This window comes from Myripristis murdjan, chromosome 18, assembly GCF_902150065.1.
Source record: "Myripristis murdjan chromosome 18, fMyrMur1.1, whole genome shotgun sequence".
Classification (NCBI taxonomy): Eukaryota; Metazoa; Chordata; class Actinopteri; order Holocentriformes; family Holocentridae; genus Myripristis; species Myripristis murdjan.
Window position 1 is genome coordinate 5,044,369 of NC_043997.1, and position 20,110 is coordinate 5,064,478.

General features: G+C 42.6%; 1 protein-coding gene across 1 annotated transcript; it reads right to left on the reverse strand.

Moving 5' to 3' along the window:
• Window positions 1-263: 263 nt before the first annotated feature.
• On the reverse strand, window positions 264-20,033 carry LOC115377018 (butyrophilin subfamily 1 member A1-like). Its single transcript, XM_030076873.1, has 7 exons — window positions 19,984-20,033; window positions 19,323-19,393; window positions 18,351-18,695; window positions 7,559-7,778; window positions 2,121-2,188; window positions 1,560-1,679; window positions 264-943 (listed from the first exon to the last, which is right to left on the reverse strand). The coding sequence occupies exons 1-7, from the start codon at window positions 19,998-20,000 to the stop codon at window positions 264-266; spliced, it is 1,521 nt and encodes a 506-aa protein (XP_029932733.1). The 5' UTR covers window positions 20,001-20,033.
• Between the last annotated feature and the right edge of the window lie 77 nt (window positions 20,034-20,110).

Genomic DNA, 20,110 nt, shown 5'->3' on the forward strand with positions numbered 1-20,110 from the left:
ACGAATGGGTTTATGAATCAGTTTGCATTACAGATCTGAATCTGTGCATGCAGGTCGGTAAATTGATTTATTTCTTCCACCATGTCCAGGGACACCAGGGATGTTTGGAGCCATTCGTACAGGCAAAACCCTCACATTGTTGTAAAAAGATGTAAAAACAGCCCAGAACATGTGAGTCACATCACTTCCTTCTGTCTGGACGAGTTCAGATGACACCTGCTCGGTCTCAGGTCATCAGGTTTCTGCTTGTGACAGAAAATCCACTACTCTTGGTCGAACTCAGCCAGGGCACTGTAGCGATTTTGGTCTGCTCTAAATGAAGGACTCTTTTTCCCACGCAGGGAAGTGTTAGGACCACGCACAGGGAGAGAGCAACTATTGGAACGAACAGGGAAACTGGATTTCTGCGCCAAAGGATTGTTGAAAAGTGAAGTGGTCGATCCTGCAGCTGCTTTAGAGAGATCAGGAGTGCTGCGTTTAGGACTGCCGATGTGCCGGGGACTGTTGCCATGGCTTGGGCTGCAAGGTGGAGGACCGCTGTCCTGCACTGGGACTCCATGTTTTGGACCATCACTCTGGTTTGCCCATCCTTCAGATTTGCTGAAGGATGGGCGGCTCCTACGGGGTGACAGGCTTGGCTTTGCGTCACCATCAGTATGTGGACTGCGGTTGGTGGAATTTGGCGGTGAGGAGCTGGCATTCCCATTACCACTGATGTGCTGGACAGAATCAGGGGCCTTGGTGATGACAGACTGTTGCCTGTTCAGCTGCTGATTTTGAATCCGGTCGTTGCCTTCAACGCGCGGCTGTGACTCAGGTTCAGCCGGCTCTTTCAACCTCTTTTTTGAATCCAGAAGCAGCAAGTTATTCTCTGTGCTAGCTGCACTGTCACTGGAGGACCTCCTGCTTGTTGCTGGTGTCGGTGTCGGTGTCTGGCTCCGTTCTGTGTGATTTCAAGATAGAGGAACTGTCACCACTTGTTTCAGTCCTGACAAAACTTCACAGTCAATGTGTTGTGTGCCATTGTCTTGTAATACAGGATTCGGTAACTTTTTCACTTCAGAGAAACTCAGCTCTCTTTTCTACCGTCACATTTACTAACATTTTTAATAAATTGGGGTTGATTTAAAAAAAAAATGATTGAAATGATTGTAATAAATTGTTTAGGTGTGTCTTGTTGATGACATAAATAGCTCTCCCCTCTGATACATCAATGTTTTTGTGGGAATCAGGTTTTTCCTCCCATGTCCAAAACTAATGTGAGTAAAATGTTGATATTTCTCATATATTTTATACGGCTAAAGATGTCTGAGGTCAAACTGCCCCCAAAGAAACACCGAAGGGTACCAAATGCTTCCAGGACACTGAAAATATACCAGTCAAAAATATGAAGCAAAACAACAACAACAATATTCATTAAATATTTAGAGATGTCAAACATCTTAGGGGTCAAATTGACCCCTGAGATAATAGGAGGGGTGAATCTGAAATGCAAACAAAAATGAGAAACGGGGCTCTGAGCCTCCCTGCTAAAGAAACAGAAAATATTCCTGACTTACCAGCTTCCTTTGTCTTTTTCTTTGTGACAAAAAATCCAACTCCAACTGCAACTGCAAGTGATGAAAGGCATAAAAAAATAATGCCAGCCATGTATCCTGTGCAGGACGCCGTGTTTTTAGCTGACAAGAAAGAAAGAAAGTAAGAAAGAGGAAGTAGAATTAGTCTGCATTCCCATGATATGATACAGCTGCTACCTACCATTAACACATTACTTAGTTCTTGCATTTTCTCTTAAATGTCCCCTTAAGTAGCTTCAAAGTTAGAAAAACCAATATTACGCTCCATCACTCTGATACCGCTGTTGTTTTATGGCTGCAGCATCACATCAAACAGAAAAGAGCTTCATGTCCTGTGCATCATTTTATAGACTTTTCCCTGAGATTCAGCGGCACGTGTTTGGGATTTTTGGAAAACCCGGAGGCTCTGTGGGTTTGAAAAAAGCTGGGCCACTTGTCAAAGACTGCACCGTTGATGTAGCAGGTGGGTGTGCCTTTAAACACTTGAGGTGTGTGTGTAATGTGAGTTCTTCAGGTTAATTCAGCTACGTGATGGACTCTTACCTGGTAAGTGGTAATTGATCTTCATGATCTTGTTGATCTGCGGTTGACGAATTCTGACGGTGAACTTTCTGTAAAGAAGGAGTGGATAAACTGAGTCGAGGATTCGTTTCTACCGACTGAGTTGCCTCTTGTTCTTCTCAAAGAACTTGAAACTTTCTGTACTTCATCAGCACCATTTGATTTCCCCCACTTTTGTGATTTAAAAAACATCTTCTACAGGAATTAATCCCCATTTACCTCACCTTTGATTGCCTCTGCTTTTTGAAAAGTCTTGCTAAATGATAGTTTTTGTCTTTCCAATTGCAAATATGGTCACATTTTCTGTGCTCAAGTAATACCCTGCGACCCTTTCTCATGAATATCTCCTGCTGCTCTGCTACTCTTTGCTGCAAACGTAAGATTCAATCAATCGCCGACTTATGTCTGGTAGCAAGCGATAGAAGCAGAGAGTGGTGCATTTTATATTTTGGGGGGTTCTTTGGAATAAACAGCTCTGCGACCTGATTCCGGATAAGCGGTTGAAGATGAATTATTAACCTTTATTTAACCAGGTAAATCCCATTGAGATTAAAAATCTCTTTTTCAAGGGCGACCTGGCCAAGACGGTCAGCAGCAAAAACACTAAGTTACAGACAGAGAAACAACAGAAAGAGTTAAAATCACAAGAGAAAATCACTACAAAACAAACAAACAAACAGATAAACAAACAAACAGACAAACAAACAAACAGACAAACAATCAAACAAACAAACAATAAACATTACAACAACACAGCAATACAATACAAGCAAGTCAAAAGATGAATAAAACAGTGCTTTCGGGGAAACTAATATAAACACTGATGTGCTAAAAACAACGACATTCAATGGACCTCAATTCACGATCTCTCATTACTGATTTAAAAACATTAATTGACACCAAGTCCTTTAGTTTCAGTTCACTCTGCAACAAATTCCACGTCGAGGGAGCAGAGTAACTGAAAGCCCTCTTCCCAATTTCAGTCCGGACATTTGGGACAGAGAGCAGAAAGAGTTCCTGTGAACGCAGAGAGTACAACCCGGTGTGTTTCTTTGCAATGAGATCACATAGATAGGACGGAAGCAGCTCAAGAATAGTCTTATAAATAAAAATGCACCAATGTGTGAACCTACGGGTCGCCAGAGCTGGCCAACCTACCCGAGCATATAATTCACAGTGGTGAGTAAGAGCTTTACAGTTTGTAATGAACCTTAAGGATGCATGGTACACTGTGTCAACCATATGAAGACACTGACCAGAGGTATGCATATATAAAACATCTCCATAATCCAGTACAGGTAAGAAAGTAGCAGCGACAAGACGCTTTTTTGCATCAAAAGAGAAACACAGCCTGTTACGAAAATAGAAACCTAATTTTAGCCTTAGCTTCCTGACCAGGTACTGAACATGTGGTTTAAAACTGAGAGAGTCATCAAGTAAGATACCCAGGTATTTGTAAGACTTGACAACCTCAATCTCTTTACCATTAGCTGTAGTTACCACAGGTACATTGGCGCTTGACTTAGAATTGGTAAACAACATGAGCTTGGTTTTACCAGCATTCAGAACAAGTTTCAGCTCACACAACGTATTTTGCAGAACAGAAAAGGCAGTTTGCAAATGATGAACTGCATGTACAAGAGTTGCTGCACAGGAATAGATGACAGTATCATCAGCATAAAGATGCAAGGTAGCATTGGATACATTTTGACCCAGATTATTTACATAAATCGTAAACAAAAGAGGTCCCAGGACAGACCCTTGTGGCACACCTTTAAGAACAGAAATAGTTTTAGAGCTTAGACCATCAAATCTGATGCACTGAGTTCGATTAGAGAGATAGTTTGAAAACCAAGCAACTGCATCTTCTGAGAGACCGGATTGCAGCAGTCTAAGTTTTAAAACATCATGGTCGACTGTGTCGAAAGCTTTGGACAAATCAATGAAGAGAGCTGCACAATGTTGTCTCCTATCGAGAGCAACAGAAATATCATTTACCACTTTCATTGCAGCAGTGATTGTGCTGTGTCTCTTTCTAAAGCCTGATTGATGTGCTGATAAAATGTCATTGGTGTATAAAAACTCCTTTAGCTGATCACTAACAAGAGACTCTAGAATTTTGGCCAATACTGACAGATCAGATATTGGTCTATAGTTATTCAAGGTGCTTGGGTCTCCCCCTTTCAACAAGGGGAGAACAAAAGCAGATTTCCAGATCATTGGAATTTCGTTTGTCTCCACTGTTAAATTAAAAAGATGTGTAAGTGGCTCAGCAACAAAATCAGCCGCAAGCTTTAAGAAATAAGGATCAATCAAATCAGGTCCCGCACATTTTCTATGATCCAGCTCTGATAAAGCCTTGTGAACTTCCTGCACAGAGAAGGGCATGAAATTAAAAAACTGACCAGAATACAGTGGCACATCAGCGCTGGAATTCACAGATGCAGAGCAAGCAGAGTCAAACAGGTTGCCAGAAGACACAAAATGCTCATTAAAACAATTCAAAATATCCATTTTGTCATGTATGGCAACAGAATCTTTCATGACAACAGAGGGTACCGCAGAAGTGTTGCTGACAGAGAGATTTTTTATTGCTTTCCAAAATCTCCTTGGGTCGTTTAAGTTTTTTGTGGTGACAGATAGAAAATATTCTGATTTGGCCTTCCTAATTATAGAGGAACATTTATTTCTTAATTGTCTGTAGGCGGTCCAATCAGTGACAGAACCCGTTGTCCTCGCCTTAGCCCACGCTATGTTCCGTGCATGAACAAGTTCTGCCAAATCAGAGGAGTACCACGGGTTATCACGCCCCTTAACTCTGTACCTCCGAAAAGGAGCATGTCTATTTAAGATCTGAGCAAAACCTTCATTAAAAAAAGTCCATGCTGATTCAACATCAGGGATTTGTTCTATTCTTTTCCAGTTAAAATAAAACAAATCATGAAAAAAACCTTGTTCATTAAAATTTTTAAGATCTCTCTTAAGAATAATCCGTGGTTTTACTTTGGGGATTTTTGTATTTCTATTTGCAGCAACAACACAATGGTCACTCAGATCATTGCAAAAAATACCAATGGCAGAAAACTTATGAGGGACATTGGTCAAGATCAGATCAATTAATGTAGATTTCTCAGGGTGTTTAACGTTTGGACGAGTTGGCAAGTTAATCAGCTGGGTGAGATTGATAGAGTCACAAAAGGACTTAAAATCATCAGATACTGGTTTCAGCCAGTCCCAATTTAGATCACCAGCTAAAACAATTTCAGTGAATTTCAGTTTAGATATAAGGTGCACCAGAGTCTCCAAGGCCTCAGTAGAGGCAGATGGGGGCCTGTAACACCCCAGGACAGTTAAGCCAACTCCCTTAGAAATTTCTATACTCACAGCCAAAAACTCTAATTGCTTAGAGATGGATTGAGCCATAATCATCCTGACAAAAAGTTCTGCCTTCACAAAAATGGCCACACCACCACCTTTCTTAGGTCTATCAGCACGATAAACATTATATCCATCAATATGAATATCATTATCAGAAACTGATTTTGTCAGCCATGTTTCAGAAACCACAACAATATCAGCATCTGTTGAATTGACCCAAATTCTAAACATATCCATTTTTACAAGTAAGCTGCGCACATTAAGATGAATGATTTTAAGACCAGACAGCGATTTAAAATCAGATGGCGTCTTAACACACTGCGGCTCAGGGCCAGGATTTGGCTGCACATTTCCAGACATAAGTAACATTAAAACAATCAACCATCTCCGTTTAGCAACATTGCATGGGGATTTACAGGACATGATGTACTTAATGTCTGACAAAGATTTTTCATTGAACACAAAAAAGTCATTCAAGGCCAAAAGGCTTAGATAGCGTACCAAGACTTTCGGCAGCTTCCACAAAATATTTGTGTCCCGTGCCAACCGCTTCGGGGGTTGCACGGAGTTAAAGACGGGTATAGAGCAAGTATGACCATATGCAAAATCCTGAGGGGAAGACACACTTTTAGATGTACTCACCCAGTGTCCAGTCGCTCTGAAGTCCCAGAACAACAACGCGAAAAGAAAAGACACGATAAGAGCCATTGTCCAGCGAGCTCTGCGAAGTATGTGTGTATGCGCGCGTTTGAGCCAGTCACAGGCGCAATGCGTGTAGCGCAAACTGAAGTGAGGAAGGAGTAGTTGAAGGCCAGGTAGAGTGAAGACCCTAGCCGGACAGGTGAAAGCCAGAGGGGCTAGGCTTCCCAGCGAAGCCCACAGCGGCTGGACAACAGGAGGGAGGGGATGAGGAGAAGCGGCCAGGTGGAGAGACACAGAAACGCAGTCAAACACAGCCAGGTGGAGAAACAAAGGAGGTCCAGCGTAGTAGGATTTGATTTGGAGGACTGAGGCAGGTTATGTCCAAATAAAAATATCAGAGAGGAGACATCCCCATCTTTTGCACTAATAGTGATTAAAGTTGTGCCATGAAATACCTTTGCTTGACTTGCAGTATGAGTTTTAACAGATTAAGAAAGTTATTAGTAAAAACACAGACACATGTCACAGACACCATCTAGACCTGCTGCCATCTTGGATTCTCCTTATAACTTAATGAATGGTGAATGAATGGTGAATGGTATAAACAGAAACAGAAACAGTTTTTGTGAGCAGTGGCAGCCGCTGTGGCTACTATAAAATAAAGCAATGCAGCACTATACCTACGACAGAATCTTGGGGTCATTGTAGGGAGACAAAAAAAATGCAGCCGGGGCAGTGCGGTAATATTTAGGATGAAAAAAAAGCTCTGAATTTTCCAGATACTGAGTTTGGAGGGCTCAAATTAGTTGGTGGATGAGCAACCGGACAAACGTAATGTTGTTGTGGGGTTGTGTGTAACTTTGGTCGCTAAAAATCCTGTGCATGTATCCTACTTAATCCTTTGTAATCCTATGTATTTTTGGACTTGTATGCTGAAGCAATGATTCTCAGATGTTTGAATAAAGGACCTTTAATTGAATAACCTCTTCTCCTGCATTTTACTCCTCTACAAAGTCATCAATAGGTCAATAGGTTTCCTTTTGCATGTTTCTAAGCCAAGGAGCCAGGCTCACCATGCATCAGGCCTGCAGATGATGGCCTCAACAAATTCTACTTTGACATGGGATTTAGGAACGAGGAAATCCTGCTGATTTTAGCCCAGAATCACCAGATTGTTTTCTTCTGAATCGACCCAAGTCACAGCAACGTCTCTTCAGAGTCCAGATGCTGAGGAGAAGATTGTGATTCTGGATTCAAATCATCAGGATTTCCTTCTGACTGAATCCTCCCCACTGACCCTTGTACACTGCCGTACTTAGGACCAAAAATGTGGATGAAATGGGAAAAAAAGCGCCTTAGAGGTTCTCACTTTCAAGTTAAATCAATGAAACTGAACTAACCTGCTGCTGTCGGTGTTCTGGACCTTCACTGTGCTCGTCACTGTATAGCACTGGTTGACATCAGGGTTTCTCAGAGTTGAGTCTCTGCCTTTGATGACCTTGCCCTGGTCATCCAGCCACTCGACCTCAGGCTTTGGCAACCAGCAAACCTCACACTGTAGGGTCTCTCCATCACTGCCACTTTCAGCGGTGATTGAGATTTCAGGCTGAGACACTTCCCCTGTAAAAAAAAATGAGGAACCACACAAGACATATCCTGTCATGTGTCCTGAATGGGGAAGTTATAATGTCTGTAATCGCTGGGGAAGCTGCAGTTTCAGTGCCATACATACAGTGCTGCTGTCAGATGATTTGTACATTAAAATCGTTGACATTACATACCCACAGTTAGATCAACAGTTTTAATGATTTGTTGTGTGGGGAGGATGAGGCAGCGGTAGATCCCTGTGTCACTGGGCTGCACGTTGGAGATCATCAACGAGATGTTTCCGTTTTTCATCTGTTTCATGAACAGGTGTGTCCTGAAGACGTAGGCTGGGTTCTTCATCTCGTGTGTCTCGCAGCCTTGACGGTAAAGCAAGACAACATTCGGTTTCAGGCCCTTCTTGGACCACTCCACTGAGATGTCCTCTGTGGGGGGGATCTTACAAGGCAGCACGATGTTTTCACCGGCCCATGCAGACACCTTCACATGGGGTTGTCCTGAGGACGAAAAGACACAAAGAGGACACATCAGCATAGGCTTTAGGGGGTTTGCAAAGATGGAGACACGGGGCCTCCTCCTGGACAAAGCTCAGAAAGAGGTGCCAACTTATAGCTTAACTCAAAACCTGGATGTCTACGGACAATTTGATCCAACAATCCTATAGACATCCAAAAACTGAGTAAGATATCCTAATATCAGTGCTCAAGACTCCAGGTTTGTAAAATTACCCAGAACTATCTGTGAACAATCTCTCTAATCAAATAAAAGATATGTAGGCTTTTCCACAGCTCGAGAACTAATTGAAAATCTGCTTATTAGAAACTCCTGATGACCTTTTTTCAACTCTTCGCCTCTGTGACATACTCCAAACTCAATTTCCATGTCAGCCTTAAGAGTGTTTTTATTTATTTCATCATTCATGACTGCAAACTAACTTTTGAAGCCGATACTGATGGCGATGTCATTGGCAAAGAGGTACCACAGAGGCTGGATTTTTCTGAGGAAGATTACATGATTTAATGTCAGTTCTGTAGTGCTGTGTCGGGATTTCAAGGCTTTTGAAGAAGCAAGACAAGCGAGGTGATCCGGGTTTGACAGGCCAAGTCCACAGATGATGTTTTATTTTGCATCAGCAGGTAGAATTTAATTTAACACAGGAGAGTGAACATTTTACTCCTGTCAGTATCAAGCTGCTGAGTTTATTGAGGGAAGAAGCATTTATTAGGTATGTTCCTCTTTTGTGTCTTCTTGCAAATAGATAAGAAAAGATGGACTTGACTTACACCACACGCACAAAAACAAGTTTTCTCTCTGATGACGCACACACACACACACACACACACACACACACACACACACACCGTTCTCTGGGCTTTCTGGCACCTCTGTTGCAAGAGTACATTTCCCCAGATCTGAGTGCACCGACTAGAGTAAGACATGTGACTTCCTAAAATGATGTCTGAGTCATTCTAATTGCGTCTTCTCTATTCACTCACTGTGTGGCTGCTGTTAAACCTTGCAGGGTTTTTTTTCCACCCTTACTCTCCAACTGTAAAATATATATTTTAGAGACATGAAAAGTAGAACAAAGGGATGGGGGAGGGGGAAGGAGGAAGGAAATTTCCCTTTTCTGTTTCTCCTCTCCGTCCAAGTCGCTTCTCTTCCCCATCTCGTCCTCTCCCGTCACGCCTCAGTCTCTGTGTAATGTGATGTTTGTTTGCTGCAGAGCTGCATGAGTGCAGATTGTCAGCTAATGTCTGTCTGTGCTAAATCACTTCTTGTGTATTTGTCTTGTTTTACCAGTAAAAAAAAAAAATCTTGTGCAGCACTGAGTGCCTGCGTTGGGTGTGGTCTTTATTTCTCTCACTTGTTCTCTTTTTCTCTCTCCCCCCTCTTTCTATCTCTCCCCACCTTTCTCCCCTCTCTCATGTCTCACTGTCTCCTCCCCTCCCTCCCTTGTTCTCTCTCTCTCCCCTCTCTCTCACTGGTTCTCTCTCTTTCTCCTCTCTCTCTCCCCACCTTTCTCCCTTCTCTCCCTTCTCACTGTTTCTCTCTCTCACTTGTTCTATTTCACTCTTTCCCCTCGGCTCTCGATCACTCGTTCTCTCTCCCCCTTGCCTCTCACTCGTTTTCTCTCTCCTTCCCTTTCTCTCCCTTCTCTCATGTCTCTCCCTCCCTCTCTCTCTCTCTCGCTTCATCATGGCGTGAGTTACACACTCAGACAATGTTCATGAGTCTCTCTTTCTCTTTCCCTCTCTCTCTCTCTCTCTCCCTACCTCACTCTCTCTCTCCCTCCCTCCCTCTCTCTCTCCCTCTCTCTCGGCTGTGCAGACCTGCAGGTTTACAACTCAGAGAGGAGAGTAGGTGTGTCAAGGAGGAGTGTGACCTGTTTTAACCTGGTGAGAGCTTTCTGCAGCACACATGGAAACCCCTGGCCTCAGGGAATTATTAATTAAGTTTAAAGTTAAAGGTGTGAAGGGAGAGTTTGAAAATATCAATGCCTGGTTCTCATGTCGTGATGTGCCTCGTAACGAGGACTTCACAATTAACTCAAATATTATCGAAATTGCAACATGGTCGAGTGCAATATCCATATGAGTATAAAGCTTTTCAGCGAAAATTAAAGTTATGATGCATGAGTTATCATTCTTATTCAAATAAGGTCTGCTGGTCACATCTGATTCTTGGGCACGCGGTTACTCGCTGCTCACAGACAACAAATCACAAAAAAGTTCACTTTGTGTGTAAAAATTCACTTTTTTTTAAAGCTGCAATACAAGAGGCTCGATGTGACCTGAAGTCTGAATCCAATAAAAAAAATTCCTGGGTTGTGTGTGTAAAAGTTTGATGGCTTATATGTCCTCACAGCTGCATGTATGTCACAAGTGACATTCAGACCCTTCAGGCTGTTAAGGCTACTAAAGGGTAATGACACCCATTTTATCAATTCACCTGTTATTTCTGCATCACAGCACATCTTTGTCAGTACCTTTCAATGCGGTTACAAATCAGAAATAGAATCACTCAATCTGTGAAGCTGAACTGTCGAACCCAAGCTGAAGTTGAAGTTACAGCATTGCCAGCAGACGTGAACTGGAAGCCCTTATTTGGGTGCAGTGACTCATCAGTGTGGCAGCCACACAAACACATAAACACACATGAATGGTGGCACCACTAAAACCCACCCCACTCACCCCCTCCTTCGTAATGGCTGATGAAACACACAGAGCTTATCTCCACTCTCTCTCTCTCTCACACACACACAGCTTCGGAGGAAGATGGGAAACACATGACTGGCAAGTTGCAATCACACTCCTCTGCACACACACAATAATGACCTGAGGACGTCAGAGGAGGGGTGGAGAAGACAGGTGAACAGTGGCGGTTCTGCCTATGTTACTCCTACTCCCATTTTTTTCAGTGTCAAAAAGCTGGAAGGTGCATGCAAAATCAAGAAAGGACACATTTGGCAAAGTACTGTCGAGGTAGATGGGTTTCAACGGGAAGTTATCACTGAAATCAGCTGGGAAAAAGGCCAGTTTGGGTTGTTTTTTTTTTTTTTTATCAAGTTTTAAAAACACAAAACAGACATGCGCTTTGGGGAGAAATTCCCTCTTGGCTGCGAGGCTTTATTAACAGCAGTGATATGAGTGATATGAACTGCGTGGTTCGGGTTTTCCTCTGGTCGTGTAACAGTGCAGCCCAAAATCACCACAGGACGAGATTTAAAACCAGTTCAATCAGGTCTGACTCAACCCGCTAACACACACACACACACACACACACACACACACACACACACACACACACACACACACACACTGGTAACCAAGGTAAGAGGTTGTGTGCAGTAACCACCAAAGCAGCATGATACACTAACAGTAGGCAAACAATTTTTTTGCACACCCTGATAGAACAGACCTGTGTAAATTATAATGTTCTTGTTGTTCAACGGAGAACTTTCTAGAACAAAAGACAAACTGTATGCAGCCTCATTCTGCAACAGATCCGCGCCTTCATGATCCAAGAAATTAACTCAAATAAATAAAGAAATACATCAGTAATAATCATGCTGAGGGCGATGTGAGGAATGTAAAAGCTGTTTGCTTCATGTTTGATGTCGGTCATGCTGCTGCTTCTTACTCAGACAAAAAAAACAAACAAACAAAAAAAAAAAAAAAAACAAGACAATTATCCACCGCTTACCCTCGCACAGAGACAGACTGAACAGCAGAAACAGGCATCCGGATAGAAGAGCTGGTTTGATCATCGCTGCTCCAAACGCCTGAGGATACAGCGAGGAAAATGATAAAGCTGACTCTTACAAAGAGCCGGCAACAACTAACTAAGCAACAAGTAGCGGTTCTCATTCAAAGTTTATACTTTCGGTTTTGCGGCCGACGTCATTAACTCCAACCCACTGAATGAAATTTGATACTGCGCCAAAGCGAAAACACGAATGTGTTTGCTCTGTCTTTACATACAGTTACTTTATGGTGGAGTTAAAACCCGAATGAAGTTGTACATTAGGCTATTTCTTTGTACTTGTTTGTACTTGTGTAACCAGAGGAAAAGCAAAGTTTCTGCTGTGATCAATGAAATTAAGACATTTAGAGAGCAACATTAAATGACTCTCTCTCTCTCTCTCTCTCTCTCTCACACACACACACACACACACACACATACACACACACACACACACATACGCGCACGCCTTCCATCAGAAGCCAGTAGTAAAACTCCGACAGAAAGCCCAGCTCTATAATAATACTAAAGAACAACAATAAAGAAATAACTTCATTATAATGTATTAGTAATAATGGAGGAAGCGCAAATCAATTATTCTGTGTCTTCTTCCGCGACTTTACTACATGAAACAGGAGCTGGGTTGGACGATGATACTGTGGTATATTGTCCTGGTTGTTGTATGACAATTAACCTTTGGGGAGAAAGAAAAAACTAAAAAAAAAAAAAAAATAGAACTGAGACGTTCCTGCGACCGACCGGCACCTGATTGAAACTCTTGGCTGTGCACGAGGACTTATGTTCACTGATCAATAATAAATACTCAACAACAACGTTACTTTAACCTCAGTATGTTTATTTTGAGGTGTTTTTTTCCTGGCTCGGAGTGCAGAAAACGTGAAGTTACGTCATGCCTCATAGTTCAGGTGGGTGTCGGGAGCGCGCTCATGTACCTGCCCATTGAAAATCAATCTATCATAACCACAGCTCGTGTGCTGTTGGCTCATAATCTTTGACGCAGGGGTGAATTTTTTCCCTCTTTGCTGCTGCTGCAGCCAATGCAGGTCAATGTTTTTACTTCATATCTGAGAAAATGTGTTTGATGGCACTGCCGTCTCGTCCCGACGTGACGTCAGCTTCACGTTCTCTGTGGGAATCTTTATTTTTTAATAATAGACCGTCATCATCCACAGCTCAGCCACATGCACCTCCTTCATCAACACTCCCCCCTTGTGTTCAGTGTCAGAACTGCATGCGCACACATAAGTGTGTGCGCATGCAACCGGATAAAGATAAAATAAGACAAACTACATGATGGCTGCAACGCCTTTCCAGGTGGAGTGTAATAACCAGGCTGGTGATCAGGTATCAGTAATGCTGGTAGAGTATTTATCAGAGAACAGAAGATAGATAGATAGACAGATAGATAGATAGATTTACTATATTGATCCCAAACTGGGAAATTCTTATGTTACAGCAGCATCAATAGAAACATAAAATAAAATTAAATAAATTAATACAGAAATGTATACAATAAAGACTATATACAGTAAAAAAATATAAAACATATAAACATCTAATGTAGGGGAGAGAAGACTGAGCTGGGTGCTAGTTCAAGGTGTATTACTGTGTTCACTGTGTCGGCCAGAACACCACTTAAGGCCTTTTCAGAGTATGAGGAATAAGGGACAGAGAGGATGAGCTGCAGTTCACTCTTTTACTTTTCTCTGAGCAGAAAATACACAACTTCTGTGTCTGTGGTTTCTCTGCAAAGAAAGAATAACAAAACAACTCAATAAAGGAAACCTTGTGTTCATAAATAATAATCCAACAAATAAGAAATAATATAAACAATATTATAAGGTCACTGACACTAAAACAAAACGAGGTAATCAAAGATTACAGTCTTATACTTTATCACAGTGAAGTTAGCGCTAATGCTGACAAACTCAAATACTACTTCCTGTAGCGACCGCAAACTCTTATTTTGAAAGACCGCTTCCTGCGGCTAATTAGCACTAGCATAATTTCGGCGAAGAAACGGCATCAAAATAAGTCAATATACGTGCCAGAATAGAATAGAATAGAATAGAATAAACCTTTGTTGTCCAAAATTGTCTTTGGCTCACCAACATGTAAGACAGACGGCTCTATAAAATACAACAACATACAAAGATTGCATAAACACACTTGGTGAAATAAACAAATGAAAATAAAAATAGACATGTAGCAGTTCATATCAGCATCTGTGGATTGGTCACTTTGTTGAATTAAGAATGCTGATGGCATTTGGTATAAAAGATTTTTTGAAGACGCCTTTGGCCAGAGGAACTCTGTAGCGCCTCCCAGACTTCAAGGGTTCAAAGTGACTAGAGAGAGGATGAGAGCTATCTGCCACAATTCTCCCAGCTTTTCTCCTCGTCCTTTCACTATAAAGATGGCTAAGTGGCTTTAGGGGTTTTCCCACAATTTTACTTGCCACTGACACAATCCTATTTAGTTTGTTCTTGCACTTAACACTTAAGTGACCAAACCAAGCAGAAAGATGAAATGTTAGGACACTCTCAGTGTGTGTGATGTACACAAGTTCTAACAGTTTTGGGCAAACACCAAGACAGCTCAATCTTCTAAGGAGATTGAGTCGCTGAGAACATTTCTTGAAGATAAAAACTGTGTTTTCAGTAAAACTCAGCTGGCAATCAAGAACTGTACCAAGATATTTAAAAGTTTCCACAGTTTCAACAGGTTGACCATCAAGTGAAACTGACTTTATTGTCAAATCCTGCTTAGTGCAAAGAAACAACTCCTTTGTTTTGGATACACTGATCACTAGCTGGCTGTTTTGACACCAAGCTTCAAGAGCCTGAGTGTGGCTAAGATAGGAGGCCTCACCAGAGGGGTCTGTTTTCTGCAGCAGACTGACTAAGGCCATGTCGTCAATTTAAAATTACATTCATTTAGTGCAAATTCATTTGTAAAAAGAGAAAAAAGCAAAGTACAGTTCCAAAAACACTCCTAACAGGACAACAAACAGGTAAAACATTTATAAACTGACTGAGCTCACCCTTCATTCATGCACAGATCTCTAAAAAGGGTTTCCACCAGTTTCTGTAGCTAGCTGCTTAACTGCAGCGTAACTCTCCTCTCTAGCTATGTGACGTCACTTGACAACATTTCCCCATCACGTGGGTTGGCTCACCAAAATAAGATCACTCAATAAAAGAACTACAACTGAACATAAAACACATAAGATTATATAACCTGACAGGCAACACTCTCAAAATGATAACTTTGGGGCCTTTTCTACATCTAACAATATGAGATATGAAATATGCATAAGTCCTCGTGCACAGCCGGGATTTCTAGTCGGGTGCTGGTCACAGGAACGTCTCAGTGAAGACGCAAATGAAGTTGCACACACTTAATATGTATAATCTAATAATCTAGCAGCAGGTTGAAGAACGGCAGCATCAGTGTGTTGGAAAGAAAAGGCCTCAGTGAGCTCAGCCTGCTAGACATCTCTGGAGTGGCTGGGTCAGGGTTAGGGTTAGGGATCGGCCCGTTTCTTCAACACAGAGCACTCTGCCTCTCATCTGGCTTTCGTCAGCTGTTTCTGTACTTAGAAGATCCTGTTTACAGACTGATGGCTGCTCCTCTTTATTTCCACTTCTGCAGCTCTTGCCTGCCTGTCTTCAGGATGGAGGAGTAAGTTTGTTAAGACGGGACCGCTGAGTGAGCATCGAGCTGGACCACAACGGAGGACGTGGGTTCTCCTCTGTCCTGTGGTTTCTGTCTCCCAGCTCAGAGAACTGAAACTTGTCTTCGTCTCTGAAGCCACGCCTGCACGTTGTCAAAGGATGCTGATTGGTCTGGGCGTTTTGTGGCTTCCCAAAAGGCTTCAGTTGGGGAATGGGGGGTCGGCATCGCAAGTCGGAAGAATATGAATCTGAAAGATAATCTGGCTGGCTGGGTTATTCTGTTTTAAAATCTCAATCTCGCTCATCAGCATCTGAATCTCCTTCAATATCTCAGTTTGCGTGTTCTGGATTTGTGGGTCCTCCCACCCCGACCAGCTGCTACGTTTCAGACAGGTTAACTGTTTCTCAAGTTTTTCCAGGCTACTAGCCAGAACCCTCTCGGTCTTCCTCACAAACTCATTTCCGTCTCTCTCCCTCACTGTTTCCTGAAGTCTCCTCTCGTTCTCATCCCTCTGTCTCTCTGTATTTTCTGAATGCAGTCTCAGTTGCTCTGAGTTCATGGTCCTTTCTGTTTGTGTACAGACACCTGAAACAGAGAAAAGTTGTGAAATTAATGACAAAGTTGGAGGACCATAACAGAAATGTGATTGTGAAGAAGGAACACTGTCGTGGACATTGATGGACATGATTTAACATTGTAACTTTATTGAACTATGTATTTTAATCTGCTTGTGGGTCTTTGTATGTTTTAAAAAGCAACAAAAGGCCACACCAAAGTCTGATCAAGTCAAAACCTTTTGTAAATGGTGACATCACCTGGCAGCACAGACCAGAGGTCTGTATCACGAAGCGGGATTAAGGAGTTAGCGAGATAACTTCAGGCTCAACTCCGGATTTTCTGTATCACAAAGCTGGTTCACTTCTCATCGGGATAGAAAACCTGTCCTAATCCTGGCCTGCTAGCCTGCTCCGGGGCAGGCTAACTTTCAGGATAGAATTGAATCCTACATAAAGCACCGCCCCCTGGCCAATCAGCTGTTTGCCAAAACGTAGCCTGCCCAATCACAGAGGATCCCATTGAACAACGAGTCCAAATAAGGAGAGCATTACGGCATTAAAGGATTTTCCTGGACCGATCAAATCTGTTAGATTTTGCCGACGACTCTCTGTATGAGAGAGAGGCTGTAATATTAATGTGAAGCAGCTTCAGCCTGGCTAACAGCTGCCTGCTATACAGAGCTGACACTCTGTAGGAGAGGAAAACAAATGAGAGATCATTTAAGGACATTTGATAATTAAAAGTATTTTTAGAGGCGTTTCACAACATTTTAGGGACATTTAAAATGGCACAATTAATTAGCTCTTTATGTTTTTAATGGAGGGGTGGGGAGGGTGGGGGGGTTGGGCTTGATTGACAGCTCGCTGATGCAAATGTGAAAAAGCATCATTTGTACCCTTCATTCAAGAGGGCGAGCAGGCATTTATATTTGCCTTTTGTTCCTGCTAAGTTCTAACGCAGCTCAGTTTATGATTTTATTCAGGCTGTCAACCTGATGCACTGACGTGACTTATGTCTGTCTGTATAGATAGATAGTGTTGTGTTGATGAACAACACGTAGATCCAGCCAAGCAATCTGATTGGTCAACCTGTTTAACAGGCTATAATAAACTTACCAAATGCAATGATGTTCTGTGTTTAATTTTTACTTGCTCCCACGTCCTTTTACCCCCTGAGGGATTACACCTGGAGGAATTCAGCTATACCTGTCATACACGCAGGCAGCACATCTGTGCAGTGCAGTGAGTTCATAGGTTTCAGCATCAGATGTGGACTTGAGCCACTGATGTGTAATTTGCGCATTTATGCAGTCGGCAATACACTGCCAAACATTCTGCCTTCTCTTCACAGCAGCCGCGGTGTTCGATTTAGAGTGTAAATTTTGTTTTTCCTCCTCATACTTTTCCAGTATAAGACGCTGTACCTCTGCCATGACATACGCTGTGCTTTTTTCCTTGTCGCTCATGTTTGTGATTGGTCTGCTGCCTCAGACTCCGCCCCTTATACATGCGCGTTAATGGCTCTTGATGAGGCAAACCTGGATCGAATGAGCGAGTTGATAACCAGCGTTGTGATGGCGGTTATCCCTGATCACCATGATCTCGATTAGTGTATCCTGATAGGTCTGAGTAATCCAGGGAAAACTGAGCTTGCTTCGTGATACAGGCCTCAGGTGTCCAACTTTTCACCTGCCAGGCTTCACAACCATTTGAGTCAGAGGTGAAATTACTCTTTAATCAGAATTAGGTTGGACAGCCAAAATGAAACAATATCATAATAACAATGTGAACAAGCTCCAAACAATGTGCACAAATACACAAGAGGACAACAGTAACACCAGTGAAGATATGAGCTGTAGAGCAGTTGCATGTGACCATGTGAGCATCTGAAATGACAAAACACAGAACAGCATGGCATTTATATAAAACTAGATGTCACACATATATATTCCTCATAACAGCCACTAGGGGCAGACAAGCTACTCATCAACACTGACTGGAAGAAAACACATCATGAGGGAATGAATACATCATATACTTTGCAATGAGAACATGAATCATGGACAATAAACACAGTCCTACTTACCAACAACAAGCTCAACTATAGATTCTCTGTCCAGTGAAGGAATGAAGCATTGATATTTTCCTTCATCAGAGAGTTTCACTTCAGAGAGTTTCAGTGAAACGTCTCCGTTCATCAGTTTGTGCAGGAACAGAGACGTTCTTCCCTCATAGGACAGGTGTTTTTTAGACACAACCTCCACGCCGTCACGTCGCCACACATGGACAAATCTGTGGTCCAGGTCGGGTCTCGTCCACTCCACTGTCCTGCCAACAGCGTCCACAGCAGGTTCCAGGTGGCTCGGCAAAAAGATGTGACCACCAACTATCGCCACTATTGGCTGAGAAGGACCAATCAGCTGAGACTGACCTGGGAGAAATAGGATTTTTTTTTTTCAAGCTCATGTCTTTTATGTCATGAAGGAGGAAAAGTATAGGCTGTTGTTATTTAAGGTTATTTACATGTTGAACAGCATTCAGAATGTACATTTGTACATTTCATTGCTGGAATGAGGTCTGCTCTCTTCTTCTTTAGCACTTTAGCACACAAGTGTTGAAGTGTTGTTATTAACTGCGTCACGTATGGTTTGTTTTCCTCTTGTGGTAACTGCGCAGCCGAAAATCTCCACAGGGAGTGTCTTAAAACTGATGCAGTGAGTCTGTCGGTCTGACAATCAGCCCGGAAAATACAGAAAGACACAGTGTAAAAATGCACAAACGCACACACTGTGGAAACAAACATAAGAGGTTGTGCACAGTGGTCTTGACAGCTGATAAAATCGACCTGTGTAAATTATAATGTTCCTATTGTTCAACAGAGACAGGCCAACTCTCTATAACAAACTGCATGCAGCCTCATTCTGATCCACGCCGTCATGATCCAAGAAATAAACTTAACAATTAAATAATCATGATGAGAACAATCATGTAAATCCTGTTTCATCTATGTTTGATAGTCATAATGCTAACCACTAATCAACAAGAGCACACTGCTTACCTTCACACAGAGACAGGCTGGACAGCAGGAAAAGGCATCCAAATAGAAGAGCTGGTTTGATCATCGCTGCTCTAATCACATGAGAATACAGGGAGGAAAATGATCAAATTCAGCCTGCTGTCTGAAAATACAGCTGACTCTTGCAAAGAGCCTGGACAACTAACCCAAGCACAGGCAGCGACACTCACCCAGGGCTCTATCTTTCCCACTGCGCTACCCGCTGTCACTAACCGCTACTCGTGAATTATGCGTTTAGCAGCTTCCACTATGCCTAAACGGTATATTGCGCCCACGCTACCCGCTATACATTATGCCGACTGCTTTCTTGACCACACACGTTAGGGAAACCTTATAGCGAGTCCTCAAAACCACTTGCTATCCCATTTGGGCTTTTACAAGAGCGCGCCCAGGCGGCTGAATGCGCGTCCACTTGGACACATGTGGACGTGCACATGCGGCTCCACCTCTCGAATAAAAAGCCACCTCGCTTTAGCCTCAGTTGAACCCCAGTCTTTTAGATTAGGTGGTAGTATCTGCTAGCATGTCCCATTTTGGGACCTACTCAGCCAGGGTTCCAATGCCCCTTTTCCACTAGTACCTACTCAGCTCGACTCGGCTCGACTCTACTCGGTTTAAAAGCTTTTCCATTAGGTCGTAGTACCTGCTAGCAGGTCCCATTTTAGCACCTACTCAGCCGGGGTTCCAAGCGAGCTGAGTCGAGCTGAAAATGTGACGTAAACGCGGTGCAGGCAACTGATTGGACAGGGAGTGACGAGAGCGACTCCTGC

What these genes read in the sequence shown, in the direction of transcription:
- LOC115377018 (XM_030076873.1), bottom strand. An exon ending in TATAGTTGAGCTTGTTGTTG is followed by an intron (nt 7,779 to 18,350) that starts GTAAGTAGGACT and finishes TTTTTTTTACAG; the next exon opens with GGGAAGTGTCTCAGCCTGAA. An exon ending in GAAAAAGACAAAGGAAGCTG is followed by an intron (nt 944 to 1,559) that starts GTAAGTCAGGAA and finishes GAAATCACACAG; the next exon opens with AACGGAGCCAGACACCGACA.